Source organism: Tribolium madens, unplaced genomic scaffold (assembly GCF_015345945.1).
Source record: "Tribolium madens isolate multiple individuals breed KSU strain unplaced genomic scaffold, Tmad_KSU_1.1 Scaffold_1;HRSCAF=32;Tcas5.2_LG8, whole genome shotgun sequence".
Taxonomy (NCBI): domain Eukaryota; kingdom Metazoa; phylum Arthropoda; class Insecta; order Coleoptera; family Tenebrionidae; genus Tribolium; species Tribolium madens.
In genome coordinates, this window is record NW_025400984.1 from 9,428,427 (window position 1) to 9,442,187 (window position 13,761).

The window sequence follows — 13,761 nt, forward strand, 5'->3', positions numbered from 1 at the left end:
TTTCAAATAAACCGCCCTGAATGGCGCTTCAGTCGCCATGGTAGTAAACAAACCTGGTAGTTTGACGTTTGACTCATCACTGTATTATTATTATTAATTAAAAAATCAAAAGTTAGATAATGACAACGATCAAATTAAACGCAGTCAAAGTCGTAATATGCCTTATCTTAAGTACAAAAATCTTATCAGGTCAGTTGAAATTTTGTTTTGCTAAATAGGTTACATTCCATTCGACCAATCCAATAATCCTCATGTTACCCCAGCAACAAACCGATTAAATGCCCGAGCGACTGGACAATGGGCGTGTCAATTGTTTTTCTTTTGTTTTTCAGTCACAGCCGTCCGTTGTTATCAATGTAGTTCAGATCAGGACCCCAAAGGGCAAGATAATTGTGGGGCTTACAAAAAATTCGATAAAACACATCATATTGCGATAGAATGTAACAGTGAAGAGAGCCACATGCCGGGGTCTTTTTGTATGAAATTGACACAACAGAGCCCCAAAGGATTCATTTGTGAGTTTGACTGGTTTTAAATGATCAATTAGTGTTTTTGTTGTAGGGGATGGTCGCTGGAGACAAGTAATAAGAAGATGTGCTTCAGTTGCAGACACTGGAGTTACAGGTGTCTGTAATTGGGGGGTGTACGAAAATGGGGTCTATTGGGAGGAGTGCTATTGTTCAGCGGATGAATGCAACAGTTCTAACCGAATTACAGGGGTTTTAACCCCTGCCATAGCCACGATATTGATGCTCACTCTAAGAGTACTTGTGTAAAAAAATATGCCTTCTTTTTATTCCGTCCATGTTTTTGTTACACTCTCATTTTTGTACTTTTACATTAATAAAACTAGTTTTTTATATACGCCCCCAAAAATAACTATTTTACGACTATAAGTCTTTCAGATTTAATAAAACAGTACCTAAATTAGTTAAGTTTACAAAAAAATGTTCTCAAAGCCTCGGCTTTGCCTTGTCTGCAAAAACTATTCTAGAAACTTGCAACAAAATAACGATTTTCATATTTTTTATTAAAAAACAGTTACAAAATGAAAAACGGACGGACAAAAGTAATATTTACATCAGATCTTGGATTAAACTATTATAAAATGAGATAAAAAAATAACGGGAGAGAGTAGAAAAGAGGCGAGACTTTCAACTTTGACCCCGAATTGCATCCATCTTTGGTGTTGCAAGTGCAATATTCCATGAAAATATTATAAGTCCCTGTTCTGAGTAAACAGAAACGTTCATCCCCTTGAATTCCCGGTTCCCCAAGATAGGCACAACTTCTTATATACTTCCAAACCCCATGAACTGAAAAATAACGTTTTGTTCAATGTTAAAATGAAGTAAATCGGTTACATTTCTGTCGTATTTTTCTACACATTGTTGCTTTAACTCCAGGCATAAAATCTAAAGTTTGTTGTTTGCAATCAGTGATTGCAAAAGTCGTGTTATCGAAGGGGTCTGCACATTTGGGGTCGGCGTCTGAACGGCAGTCCCAGCACTTTATTGCCCAACCTAAAAATACAATTAGGAAAATTTGAAAAAGGGGCGAGGTCCCCAAATTAATTACCTTCTTGAATAAACAGAAATAAAACTAAGGCAGTAGTAAGGCACACAAATTGTATTAGTGTTCTCATTTCGAGATTATTTTTGGACGGTCTTAAATAAGTTTTGAGTATTATTTTCTAATAACATAAACAGGCGTGTTTACACTTCGACATTACCGACATTGCAGATCACTGTATTGAATTGATTAATGGGCGACATCTGTTGTCAAGTGTGAAAAATCATGTGACATCAATTCTGTAGTAAAAATATTGTATGTAATCGCTTTTATTAGCGATGTGGAAAAACATTTCGCCTTTGGCGCACACCCAAGCGTACAATCATCGTAAAATTCGTCAAGGTGAAATTTATTGTGTTTGTTTTGTTCCGAATATGTTCAGATGCTAACGATCCTAATGTTTAATTAAATAGGGCTTATTTATGCGGAAAGAAATGATTAGCAGGTAATGAGAAATACGTGCGCTAATTATTACATTTTTATTCTCGACTAAATTGGTTTCAAGGCGAACATTTCGCACCTTCACGTTATTATTTTTATCGAGGGAATAATCTGCAGTTATTATTAACTAAAGTTTATAATGAAGTATTCAAAAATTGATAAGCACTAATTGCCAATTTAGTCGTAAGTTGGGTCACATTTTTATTACCTTTTGTTAAAGTTGAAACTTTCATCGTGAAAACATTTCTGCATTATTATGACTCTTGATGATTAAACTTCGAAAAGATGAAAACATGCTATTAGCTTAGTCATTATTGACGAGTGTAAAATCATTTTCTATTGTTAATTTTTTGTAAATAAACAAAAATTTGTAAAATTTCCAATATGAGTAAAAATTAATGGTGATAATCCTGAAAATTTAAATACTTCAAGTTTTACTACTGTACTAGTGTTAACAATCGATGTTTGTGACAATTCGTTCTGCAAAATAAACGTAGTAATAAACATATCAACACAATGTTTTCATTATTTCTTTTATAACTCTGTTTGTTGTTAATAAACCTTTTAAACGATTTTCTGGGAAAAACGTTTTCAAAATTTTAAAATTAGACTCTAAAATCGATCGTTTTCAAGTTTTTTTTGTTTTTTTTTTTAAGTCAAAAAACCTTCAAAATAGTTACCTCAGGCCGGAACTTTAACCTCAATCTGATAGGGTTTTCTTTATTTTTTTTATGTAAATTCCGATAGCTTTTTAATTTGGTGTGAGATTCGGAGAAAAACGTGTTTAAATATTGATAAATCCGGACAATTCGGATTATTGGTTTAAAATTATTTATCAGCTTAATATCAGCGTTAAAAAAAACTACAAGTTTTTCAAAAAAATCCACTAAAATTTGAGTTATTCCAATAATCCATCGTAATTCTATTGCTATTGTTTTAATTAATTTTAAATTAATTTTCGTAATTCCAAAATAATTTCGATAGTTCTAAGAAATTCAACGTAATTTTAAAAAGAAATTGTCAATAGTAATATCCCGAGTACATGCCAAATTGTCAAAATTAAAATAACCTTGACATGCACCAGAGGTATTTTGCAGACTATTTCCCGAACAAAATTAACAAAAGCAATATTTTCATTATGAAAAATTAAAAAAAAATATTATCAATCAAAAATAATTTATGTCAATTAAATCTTTGAATTTTCTGAGATTTATGCATTCTATTTTAATAATTCCAAATAATAATGCCAATCAATTTCGATTGAATTTCAAAAATTTGTTCAACTAATTCCAGAGTTAAGCCCTACCCCTTATTCCTTATAATATTGGTCTTGTTCGTATTTTCTTAGATCAGCAATTTTCTCAATAACCTGGCCTCTCAAGGCGACGAATTTTTTTTATAATTAGATGTGAAATTTGAAATTAAAAAAGATATTCAATTGTACCAAATGTTAGTTCAGGCCCGTAGCTAGAGGGGGTCCAAATAGGGCTGAGCCCTACTTTAAAACTTTGTCTTTTTTGACACCTTTTTTTTGAAATAATAACACATAAAGTTGTAATATGTGTATACAAACTGTACATTTGTTTGTACATTTTTTTTATTGTCAATCAACATTTTTTATTACTCTTTTAGATAATTTTAGATAATTTCTGGTAAGCATAAAAAATTTAAAATAATATAGCAAAAAATTGAAAAAAAAAATAAAAAAACTTAAAAAAAGATATAGAATGTTTTATACAATCAGCTTTATCTTTTTGTTCTTGCTTTATTTTATAAGGGGTGATTGTTTCTGTTTTTTTGTGTTTAGGTTTCTTATCAAGTGTTTTCATGCTAATTATGTAAAATAATGTACAAAAAACAATTGTCTCTTATAAAATAAGGCAAGAACAAAAAGATTTGAGTTTAATTGTCAATATTTTTTTTAAGTTTTAATTACACTTTTTTTTCTTATTACTAGAAAGATAAAAATGTGTGTCATTTAAAACAGTGAACAAAAATGTCAGTTGTCATTAAAAAAAAAATGACGTCACAACTCAAACACGAATGATGCCATAAATGTCACTATAATGTCAATGGTTTCTAGCCTGCTTTAGTTCCAGAGTTATTAGCGCACAACCTATCAAGAATTAATCCAAAATTCGAAAAAACTACAAAATTCGGAAACTCAAAAAAAATCTAAAAAAAAGTCCGCAAATCGTAGCAGAATCACAAAAAATTAATTTTTGATGTATGAATGAACACACATTATTATTGTATTGGAGCAGAGTCACTGACCGGAGGCGTGGTGGCGCAGTGACATAAGGTCCTGCTTTCAGGTTCGAATCTCAGTAAGCATAAGAGCTTCATTGTAAAATCGATTTTTTTTATTTTTCGAAAAATTGAACGACATCAAAATTGATGTGTTTTTATTTCACTTTGGCCCAAAATTTTTAAAAGCGGCTAAAATCAAACTTATTGAACGTAAAGTTGAAACAAGATGGTCGCCGTAGAAAAGTGGTCTAAGCAGGAAAAATGAAAAAGCTCTCTATCCCACATTAAACAGTCTTCATTTATGCCACGCCTCATGACATCAGCGTGTTTACTCACCTTCATGAGCGTCTTATTTCCCATAAAAACAGCAAAATTCCATCGACTGAACTTAATTAACCGGCCTTGAAACGTACAAACCGATTTAATTAACTTCATGTGAAAAAATCAAAGACAAACTTACAAAAAACAAATCTATTTTATTGTTAAAACTTAGGGCTATGTACATAAACTTCAATACAAGACCTTGACTACGTTTTTTGGTCATTCTGAAACACTGAAAAATACTTTTGTACCCGGATTCTAATCAAGAAAAAATTCAAAATTATCTGCGGAGGGAATAGAGGAACACAGCTGGTACCACCAACCCAGCCCAGAGACTACCACGGAGTCCAGCAGCGTGGTTGCACCCATCGTAATCGCAATACTCGCAGAACTCGATGTTGCTGCTCTTCTCCGGACAGGTTCCCACAGCCTGGTTCATGGATACGGGCTTGCATTCTCTCGTTATGATTTTCTTACCATATGGGACTGTGGAAAACGAGTTGATTTTTTACGCAACGGAGACTTTCACTCACCGTTTATAATCCTCTTGACGCACATTGGCTTTTGGTTGTAGATCTGACCCAGATTATTCTCGCATTGCCTCAAAATGGGCATTTCGTTGCGCTGGTTCTGGTAGTTGGGGTTGACCTGTTGGTAGCTGTTCCGGAATTGGGCGAATTTGGTCGCGTTGAAATGGTCCATGCACGAGGGGTCCAAGTCCGAGGAGCAGGACCAACATTGCAAAGCCCAACCTTAAGAAAAAAAAATTCAAAAGATTGTTTACCGGTCACACCTACAAAAACAAAGACGGAAACTCTTCTTCCTTCTCTTTTACCTTACGTAACTTCTTGTAAATAAACATGAGGACGCCTCTCGCATCCAAAAACAGTTAAAAAACTTGTTGTGAAACGCAATTTTTGAATTAGTGTGTTGTAATTTAACCTTGATGACTTTACAATGCAATTAAAATAAAAAAAATACGGGTCTTGATTGATAAATAAATCGCCCCCATTTCTCGATTAATTGATTGATAAGACTCACCGCTGTGGACGAAGGCGAGTAAAAGGGTCAAAGCACCGGCGAAGTACACCATTTTCACCAAAACAACACAAAGAGAAGAAATGTTGTATGCGCCACCAGAACGACAAATATTCGAATGTAAAGTGCGATGGCGGGTTTTAAGGTACCCCTCCGGATTATTATTTCCCCTCTCCGCGTTGAATTATTAGGTATGCTGGTGGAGGGACTAATGAAAATTCGAAAAGACGTGGGAGAATTTTATTAAAGTCGTAAACCGACATGGAGATGATTTCATTATTTATCATAAATGACGAAAATAGGAGTTTGCGAGAGACGAAATGATTGTTTTGGGGTGATAACCTTCAAAATTTTTCCGTTTTGGGGTTTGGAATCAGTTTTTCACACATTCTTGGATTGGTTTTTTCGATGGCCGCGATTATTTGTGGTTTCTTTTTGTTGTGAATATGGAACAATGTCGTGCAAGTACAACGCAATACAATAACGTTAAGGTAACACGTGTTTTCATATAAAATTATATAAAATGTGACCTTAGAAGCGTATGTTGGTTATTATGTTACAAAGTTGATTTTTTTAGAACGATTAAGTGGGACTTTGTCTTTGTTTATGTTCAATTTTCAGATCTTTACTTTTTAAAATATTATTATTATTACACCAAACACAATTTTCAGGTTAATTCATTTGACTTTACTCCTTCTAATTGATGATTAAATAATTGACCTTTAGATTAACTAAGTTTGTCGTCTGGTGGTATGGAAGACTGCTTGGCTTAAGACTATTTGATGCGAAGGTAGGTAACTATTTCAAGGTTTTGTGAATCAGGATCCGCAATAAACAAATTAAATTCTCATTTTTATATTTTCAAGTAAAATGTACTTATTTGTTTCATTTCGGGACAGATCGTTGCAAAAAAAAATACGATTTTGACAATGCAACAAAAAAATTTAATATGTCTTTCCAGAACTAACGCATTTTTCAGTTTTCGAAATTTATTTTCAGCATTTAATATTTCTACCTGTTTGTTGTCAACTTGGTAGAATTTCATATTTGTTCCACTTTAAAGCAAGCAAAATAAGCATTTTAAAATTGCTTTATCGTCGCAGTATTTTATTATTTTTTATTAATACAGTATTCCCAATTTATTTTTGGATTTAAATAACAAACTTTTAGCATTTATTTTTCACTTTTTACTCATACGAAGTAATTTTACCGTTATTTTTAGATTCAAACATCAGTATTTCATCATTTTATTGTGTCATTTTACATAGACATAAGCATTTTCAGAACTTTGCAATTTATTAATTATTTTATTCATACGTTAAAACTTTATTGACCAACTTATCAAAATTTTACTACCTACTACGTAATATTAAAAAATAATAATAATCAAAAAAAAATTAGAGAAGGCGACCATTAATATTCTGCAGTTGGCAACAAGTTGACTGGGAATCTGTTTTTTTTTTTCACACAAACCGAAAGTTGAAATGACCATTCACCGTTTTCGTCTTGTACATCATTTTTGTAATAACTTGCAATAAAAAAAAATCTGCTCTAAAGTGAGCATTATTTTACTTAAAATGTCAAAAATCAGTATTGCCATCTGAAGGACTTTAATTACCGCCTACTCTAATTTATTTTTTTTTGATCGCACGGTAGTACATTATGTTATTAGAAGTAAAAATGATAGTTAGCTGAACATTTATTACACCCAACGTAGTGAGGCAGATAATTCAGCTGAGCCACAAAAACCCACATTTACTCCAAGTAACCTATAATATTTTATCCGCACACGTATTCAGATCACTATAATTAACAAGTAAATAAACAAAATAATCAGGACGCTTTGAAAGTAATGAAATTGTAACAACGTTTATAAACATACATCTTGGGTTAGTATCGGAAATTGATGATGATGATCTACAAGGTACCTCTCGAGAAATTGCTGAAGCAATAAAAAAACAACATTGATAAATGTCAATAATGTCATAATAAAAGTAAAAAGGCTTATGCAAAAAAACAAAATTTTTACTCCATGCATGGCTGAAAGGTAAAACTTTTATTTAGTCATAAAAGTGGTCACTTCTGTTCATTTATCATTTTAAAGCATAATTATTCTAAAAATATGAACATTTTTTCATTTAAACGTTTTGAAATTTGAACCTGTTCACTACTGTAGAATTAAAGAAGTTTTAAATAATTTCAGGTTTCGCAACTTTTCCTCATCATTCTACAATTTTTCCGATTATTTTAACACTCAAATTTTAGCATTTATTTTTCGCATTTTACAATTTTGTCAGCATTTTATTAATTTATTATTATTACTAACGATAATTTTATTCCACACACTCACATAACATTATCATCAGCATTTCATACTGACATATCAAGCATTTTCAAAGCTTTGCAATTTATTGAATATTTTTTTAATTACATCTTATAATTTAACAAAGTGAAAAGAAAGTATTTTCTCGAAAATTTTACGATTTTTTTGTTTCATTTGTCATTAAAACAGTAACGTTACGTCATTTTACAATTGATTATAAATGTTACAATTTCAACATTAAAATGACAACATTTCGACTCCCCCAACGAAAACTATAGTAACTCAAAATTTACAGTTTTGAGATAACTGCATTAAATCTTTGATTGTTAATAAAAAATCAAGGAACTGTTTATTATTATTGAAAATTACTGAGGGTCTAAGTTTTGGTAAGTAAACATTGTTTATTAAAAAAAAAATTACATTGTTTTTGTATTTTGGGCCAATATCAAAAATTGTCGATTTAAATTTTCAAATTTTGAGGTTTAGCCCTGCGTGGTTAAGAATTAATTTATAACATAATTTTAGTTTTAAAAAATGAAGTATGCCTTAGAAATTTTCAAAAAACTATTTTTTGGAGATGGCAAATACGACAAAAAGTTATTAAGAAAAATTGTTTAGAATCAACATTTAGGCCCCTATACCAAATTTCAAAATCATCGGCAACTATGATTTTAATTTTTTTTCCGAAGGTATAGTTGCTTTTTAAAAAATCTATTGTTTTTTATACGAATTGTGGCAACGTCGCAGCAACTATGTTTAATTTATTTATTACACAAAAAAATATTTGAACTTTTTTTTGTTTTTTTGGTAATGTTCCAATTTGTGAACAGTGTTGGCAATTTTGTCTTTTTACACCTACAATTCAGTTTCTATGTAATTATGTACGCACGTCTTTAGGTCACTGTGTATACAAAACAAAAAAATACAAAAAGTGGTTGAGTGGTTAATAAGTTTTCTGCTAGACCTCGTATATCCTCTGCAGGTCGAAGTCAACGTTTCCTCTGGAGAAAAAGCAGGAAAACAGGTGTGCACGCAACTGTTTCAATGGGGTCACTCGAAAGGTACTTTGAAAATACCTAGAACCAAAATAACAGTTGCGTATCTGAAACAAAACGAATTCAGCTATCGCCCACCACGATTTTCCACACTGTGTACGACGATGTGACCTTGTGTTTCTGACCGTAGAAGTAGTGGCAATCTCGAGAACCAGGAAACGCGAAGTTTGCTTCATTTTCCCCGAAAAACTTCCAAAGAATTAAAAAATAATAATGAAATGTGCGGCTTTTTTGACCTGTCTTCTGACAACGATACAAATCGGTACGTAAATTTTGAAATATTACGTCACAGAACTTGTTCTTTGTTTACAAAACAATACTGCGCCATTTTTAAAAAGACTTGAGATTTCGAAAATTTTAAGGACACGCCTTGAACTGCTACAAGTGTAATGGTTGCGAAACCGCAAAAAACATGAAGGAAACTTGCCGAAATGTGGACCCAGCTACACAAATCAGCGCCTGCTTGACGCAAAAAATTCATGGTGAGTACCGCATTAATGGATTACATAATGAAGAAGTGTCGTAGTGGGTGGTACTCCTGAACCAATGACCATCAAGAAATGCACCGTTTATGGCAAAACCGAAAAATTCACGTGTCCGACTCTTCCAGAAATCGATACGCTTTCGTGTCAGATTTGTCATGAAGATTTTTGCAATTCTGGAATGGCACTGAGGATAAATCTGTACCTGATGTTTTTCGCCATATTTCTTGCATTGAAATTCCTTTAATGTTGAGCTTGTGTAAATAATTATTTTTAAAAACAAAATTGTTTGAAAAAATTAAGAGTGTTTTTCTGGTATGATTCATGCCTATTAATAATAAGGTGTGGCTAAACTCGCGATATTAGTGTTTTTATGGTGTTAGTTTTAATTGCAACACTAAAATTGTTGGTTGTCTAACAGTTAATCAAAAACGATCAAAATGGACGAAAAATGATTAAAAATCGTTACATTATTCTAAAAAAAACTACGTTTATTGAAATAAAAATTAAGTACTAAATTATTATAGACTTGGACTCAAATTTTGACAGAAAAAAGTATCGAGAAATCTAATTTCATTTTTTAAATAATTTTAATTGGTTTATAAACTTAAAAGATTTTTCAACTTTTAGGCACATAAAAGTTATAACTGTGAATAAAAAAATTTTGTTTTGATAAATTTTGAAAAATAACTTAATTTAATTAATAACTTATTAGAATTGATAATAGAAAAGTAGGAAGTAGTTTCTTTTGACCCTATCAAAAAGTAAGTTTTTTCCACCCTAATTTCAAAAAGGATAAAGTCCTCTCTATGAGGCCAAAATTGTCATAAAAATCTCGATTACTTTATTACTTGGTTGAAATTCTTTGACTCAGGTTGATTTCCGGTTTAAAATTTAACCAAATCGATTGGAAATAGCACAAATTGCTTCATTTTGGCCTAAAATTGGATTTTGAGCAATTATTTTTTTAAATACATTAATTTAGAATGATTTCTGTAATAAAATCGAACAAAAGTAGATTGGAAATACCTAAAATTGTTTTATTTTAACAGAAAACTATTATTTACACATTTATTTTGTTAAACTACGTTGATTTAGGTTGTTTTTATTCTTAAAATTATATATCTGTAAAAATTGCAATAAAAATATGTGTATGTAACTTCTCAAGGAAGTAAAAATTTTGATTTAATGACAAATGGGGACATCAAGAAAAATTGTTACTTTAAAATTTTTTTTGTGGTTCGTAGGAAATTTTTGGTAACCACCTGTGGGAGAAAAAGATACATTTTCCTCCTCTGTGATACAAATCACTATTTTGCACATTGGTAAATCAGGATTTGCCTTATCATTATTTTGATATAAAAAGTAAACACAAATAAATTGTATACCAGGTAAACAGAAAGTATCATAAAAATGTAACGTTTCTCAATAATAAAATTTTTGAAATTATTAATATTTCAAATGGGAACCAGTATAAAACCTTTTTTTACAAAGATTTTGATGTAAGGAATACAAACATCTGCTTCATTCCATTTTTAACGAAAAATTTTTCCATGTTTCCATTTTATGAAAACAAATTGCATAACTTAAAACAAAATTTTATTTTCAAAACACGATCAAATTTTTAACTTTAATTGAGTGAGTGTTTAAAAAAAAATCCCCTTGATTCCATACTTTTTGCTCACCTTGTATGTTATAACATAAGCAAAAAGAATAAACCTCGGAGCCGACAAAATATATTAAATCGTAATTTTGACTAATGTAGTTTTTTACAATTTTTTTTTTCTGGAAAACAGTTTACCATCAAGTTGCAACACCCATTTTTTCGAAACAGTATATGACTTATTATTTTTTTATAAATATTTTCTTAATACTTGAAGCAAATTTTTTAATTAATAAGAAGTATTTCTCGCTATAGAACTAAATTGTGTTCGATTTAAAAAACTCTAGATACAACAGATACAACACTGTAAATAAGTGATAACTGAAACTTTTAGTCTTTGGTAAAGAAAGTTTCGTTTTTATTTTTCATAAGAAAATAAAGACAAAATTTGATTTAGTTTAAATTAAGAGCTGTTAAAATTAGTTAAATTAATAAAAAATTAATAATTTGAAATGTGCGCATTTTTTTAACGGTTATCTTACTTTTAAATGTAATTAATTTTCCTAAAAATTTAAATTTATTAAATACTCATTAAAATCGTTACAAAATAAGATTTTACGCAAAAAACGCAATAACAATAATTCAAATTAATGTGAACCAGATTTTTAAGTATAAGAAATTAAGACAATTAAAATCGCCATTTTAATTTTTGTTCTTGAAATGTTAAATAAAAATTTCAAGGGTGTGTTAACAGATATTTATTTGAGATTATTTTCTGAGTTCAATTTGTTCAACTTTTCATTTGTAACATCCACACGTTTCTCTGTTCCCTTGACCAACAAATAAAATAACGCAATGTTTCAATAGGTGGAATTATCGTACGAAATATTGACACGAATTTTTCCTCCAGATCCTCCAAAAGTCACTGTATTATTATTATTACTATTACAACGGTCGGTTTTGCAAGTTACACAAGAAATGGTGGTGTATTGTGGGTAATCTGGACATTCGTATTTTGTATTCTTTTCATACAAGACGCACTTCCTTTGGAAAAATGTCCGGTTACGTGTATCTGTAATTAGAATATTAATCACTTTTTCTATTAATTAATTACAAACCTTTGAACATTTCGGTCAAACACGCGACTTGTTGAACTTCTCCGGGATCCAGACACAATTCGTCTAAAGGGTCATCACAATCCATGTTGCATTGTTTACAAATAAGGGCAAAATCTTTAATAAAAATGTTAAGTAGTTTAAGGATTTGAAACAACTTACTTGTTTTGAAAAAAATGAAGAGTAAGAAGGTTAAAATGATTGGTTTACAAGCCGACATGGTTGCTTCATAACTAAATAAATATATTCAGATTGCAAATCTGACCTCTGCATTGACAGATTACAAGACTAAGACGTTATTTTTAGCACCAGTTGTAATCCTTGCCTCGGGGAAAAAACGAATCAAAGATAAATAATTTATTAGTGATTCTACATACATATAATACAAAATACTTTTTACAAATATTGTAATTACAAAATTTTGGATACAAGAATCGATAATACAAGACTGACAATCCCAAAAAGTCCCAATTTCGTAGCTGAATTTTTCTCATTACAGAAATCTTCAACACATGTGTAACATTTAATCTGTTGGTTGTTTGGGTTTTCTATGCAGTCGTATTTCCCAGTATTTTTAAACCGATTGACACATTTTTTCTCAGTCATTTCTTTTTTGGTGGTGGCATCTTTGTAGATGTGGATCAAGCAGGCGGCTTCTCGATCGGAGGCTCCTGCAGGACATGTTTCATCCCTTAATTTGGAGCAGGAGCCGTCGGTGTCGTCGCACACTTTGCATTTCAGTGCCACACCTGCAGAAAACAAATTTAGGAGAGGTTTTATCAAGTATTTCTGACAGTATGACGCACGCACGCTTTTATGTATCTAGTAGGCGGGAATGTTGAATATTGATAAGGAAAAAATGTATGAGATAAGTAAGAAATGAGGTTTTACCTATGGCACTATGAGGAATTTTTTTTTAATTTAATAAGAATTTTTAGATTTTAATAATAAAAATCAATAGTAAAGTTCAAGCACAATTTTAATTATGAATACTAAATTCTACTTACTAGCTTGGATAACAGCCAAAAACAGGAAAAATACAGCAATTTGTGCCATTGTGTTGATGTTTTTCTTCTATATTTGTGGTCAGTGTAATTCAAAATGGCGTTTGTTGGAACTGCTGTTTAAAGTTGAAGCACTGTTAAGGAACTCAGCTCTTGCTGTCTTTCTGTCTTTTTTTAGTTTGAATCGCAGTGGGCATGGCAACAAACAAAACAGAATCGATAAGAGAAGGTAACCGCTGACATCTATAAATAACATAGTCAACTACAAGAGTATTGAAAATGGCATCTGCCACTCATTTTTAATATTTTTTTTCAATCTTTTAGTAATCATGAGAAATTTTACAATTACAGTTCAAAACCTACAGTGTGTCGCCGGATAGGTGAAATGACTCTCATAAAAGATAAAAAAAATTCGATTTAGATTTTCATTTTTTTAACACAATTTTAGTTTTTAAAAATTAAGTATGACTTGGTAATTTTCAAAAAATCTATTTTTTTGTAGAGCAAAGTGCCTTTTGTGTGACAAATACGACAAAAAATTATTAAAAATGTTGTTT

The 13,761-nt window shown here is 30.8% G+C and overlaps 6 protein-coding genes across 6 annotated transcripts; 2 read left to right on the top strand and 4 right to left on the bottom strand.

The window, feature by feature from the left end:
* The first annotated feature begins 32 nt into the window (after positions 1 to 32).
* Positions 33 to 864, top strand: LOC123003703. Its single transcript, XM_044396656.1, has 3 exons — positions 33 to 189; positions 333 to 515; positions 562 to 864. Exons 1-3 carry the CDS (start codon positions 120 to 122, stop codon positions 774 to 776), a joined length of 468 nt encoding a protein of 155 aa, XP_044252591.1. The 5' UTR covers positions 33 to 119; the 3' UTR covers positions 777 to 864.
* Positions 865 to 1,009: 145 nt separating this feature from the next.
* Positions 1,010 to 1,757, bottom strand: LOC123003704. The gene is made up of 3 exons (XM_044396657.1): positions 1,579 to 1,757; positions 1,365 to 1,523; positions 1,010 to 1,316 (listed from the first exon to the last, which is right to left on the bottom strand). The coding sequence occupies exons 1-3, from the start codon at positions 1,643 to 1,645 to the stop codon at positions 1,102 to 1,104; spliced, it is 441 nt and encodes a 146-aa protein (XP_044252592.1). The 5' UTR covers positions 1,646 to 1,757; the 3' UTR covers positions 1,010 to 1,101.
* Positions 1,758 to 4,719: 2,962 nt separating this feature from the next.
* LOC123004023 lies at positions 4,720 to 5,786 on the bottom strand. Its single transcript, XM_044397125.1, has 3 exons — positions 5,626 to 5,786; positions 5,118 to 5,336; positions 4,720 to 5,070 (listed from the first exon to the last, which is right to left on the bottom strand). The coding sequence occupies exons 1-3, from the start codon at positions 5,675 to 5,677 to the stop codon at positions 4,865 to 4,867; spliced, it is 477 nt and encodes a 158-aa protein (XP_044253060.1). The 5' UTR covers positions 5,678 to 5,786; the 3' UTR covers positions 4,720 to 4,864.
* A 362-nt stretch (positions 5,787 to 6,148) lies between these two features.
* Positions 6,149 to 10,030, top strand: LOC123004024. Its single transcript, XM_044397126.1, has 4 exons — positions 6,149 to 6,412; positions 8,928 to 9,262; positions 9,363 to 9,482; positions 9,527 to 10,030. The coding sequence occupies exons 2-4, from the start codon at positions 9,214 to 9,216 to the stop codon at positions 9,727 to 9,729; spliced, it is 372 nt and encodes a 123-aa protein (XP_044253061.1). The 5' UTR covers positions 6,149 to 6,412; positions 8,928 to 9,213; the 3' UTR covers positions 9,730 to 10,030.
* A 1,798-nt stretch (positions 10,031 to 11,828) lies between these two features.
* LOC123003923 lies at positions 11,829 to 12,505 on the bottom strand. The gene is made up of 3 exons (XM_044396979.1): positions 12,363 to 12,505; positions 12,204 to 12,317; positions 11,829 to 12,157 (listed from the first exon to the last, which is right to left on the bottom strand). The coding sequence occupies exons 1-3, from the start codon at positions 12,418 to 12,420 to the stop codon at positions 11,946 to 11,948; spliced, it is 384 nt and encodes a 127-aa protein (XP_044252914.1). The 5' UTR covers positions 12,421 to 12,505; the 3' UTR covers positions 11,829 to 11,945.
* A 37-nt stretch (positions 12,506 to 12,542) lies between these two features.
* LOC123003659 lies at positions 12,543 to 13,396 on the bottom strand. Its single transcript, XM_044396576.1, has 2 exons — positions 13,208 to 13,396; positions 12,543 to 12,949 (listed from the first exon to the last, which is right to left on the bottom strand). Exons 1-2 carry the CDS (start codon positions 13,254 to 13,256, stop codon positions 12,612 to 12,614), a joined length of 387 nt encoding a protein of 128 aa, XP_044252511.1. The 5' UTR covers positions 13,257 to 13,396; the 3' UTR covers positions 12,543 to 12,611.
* Positions 13,397 to 13,761: the final 365 nt, after the last annotated feature.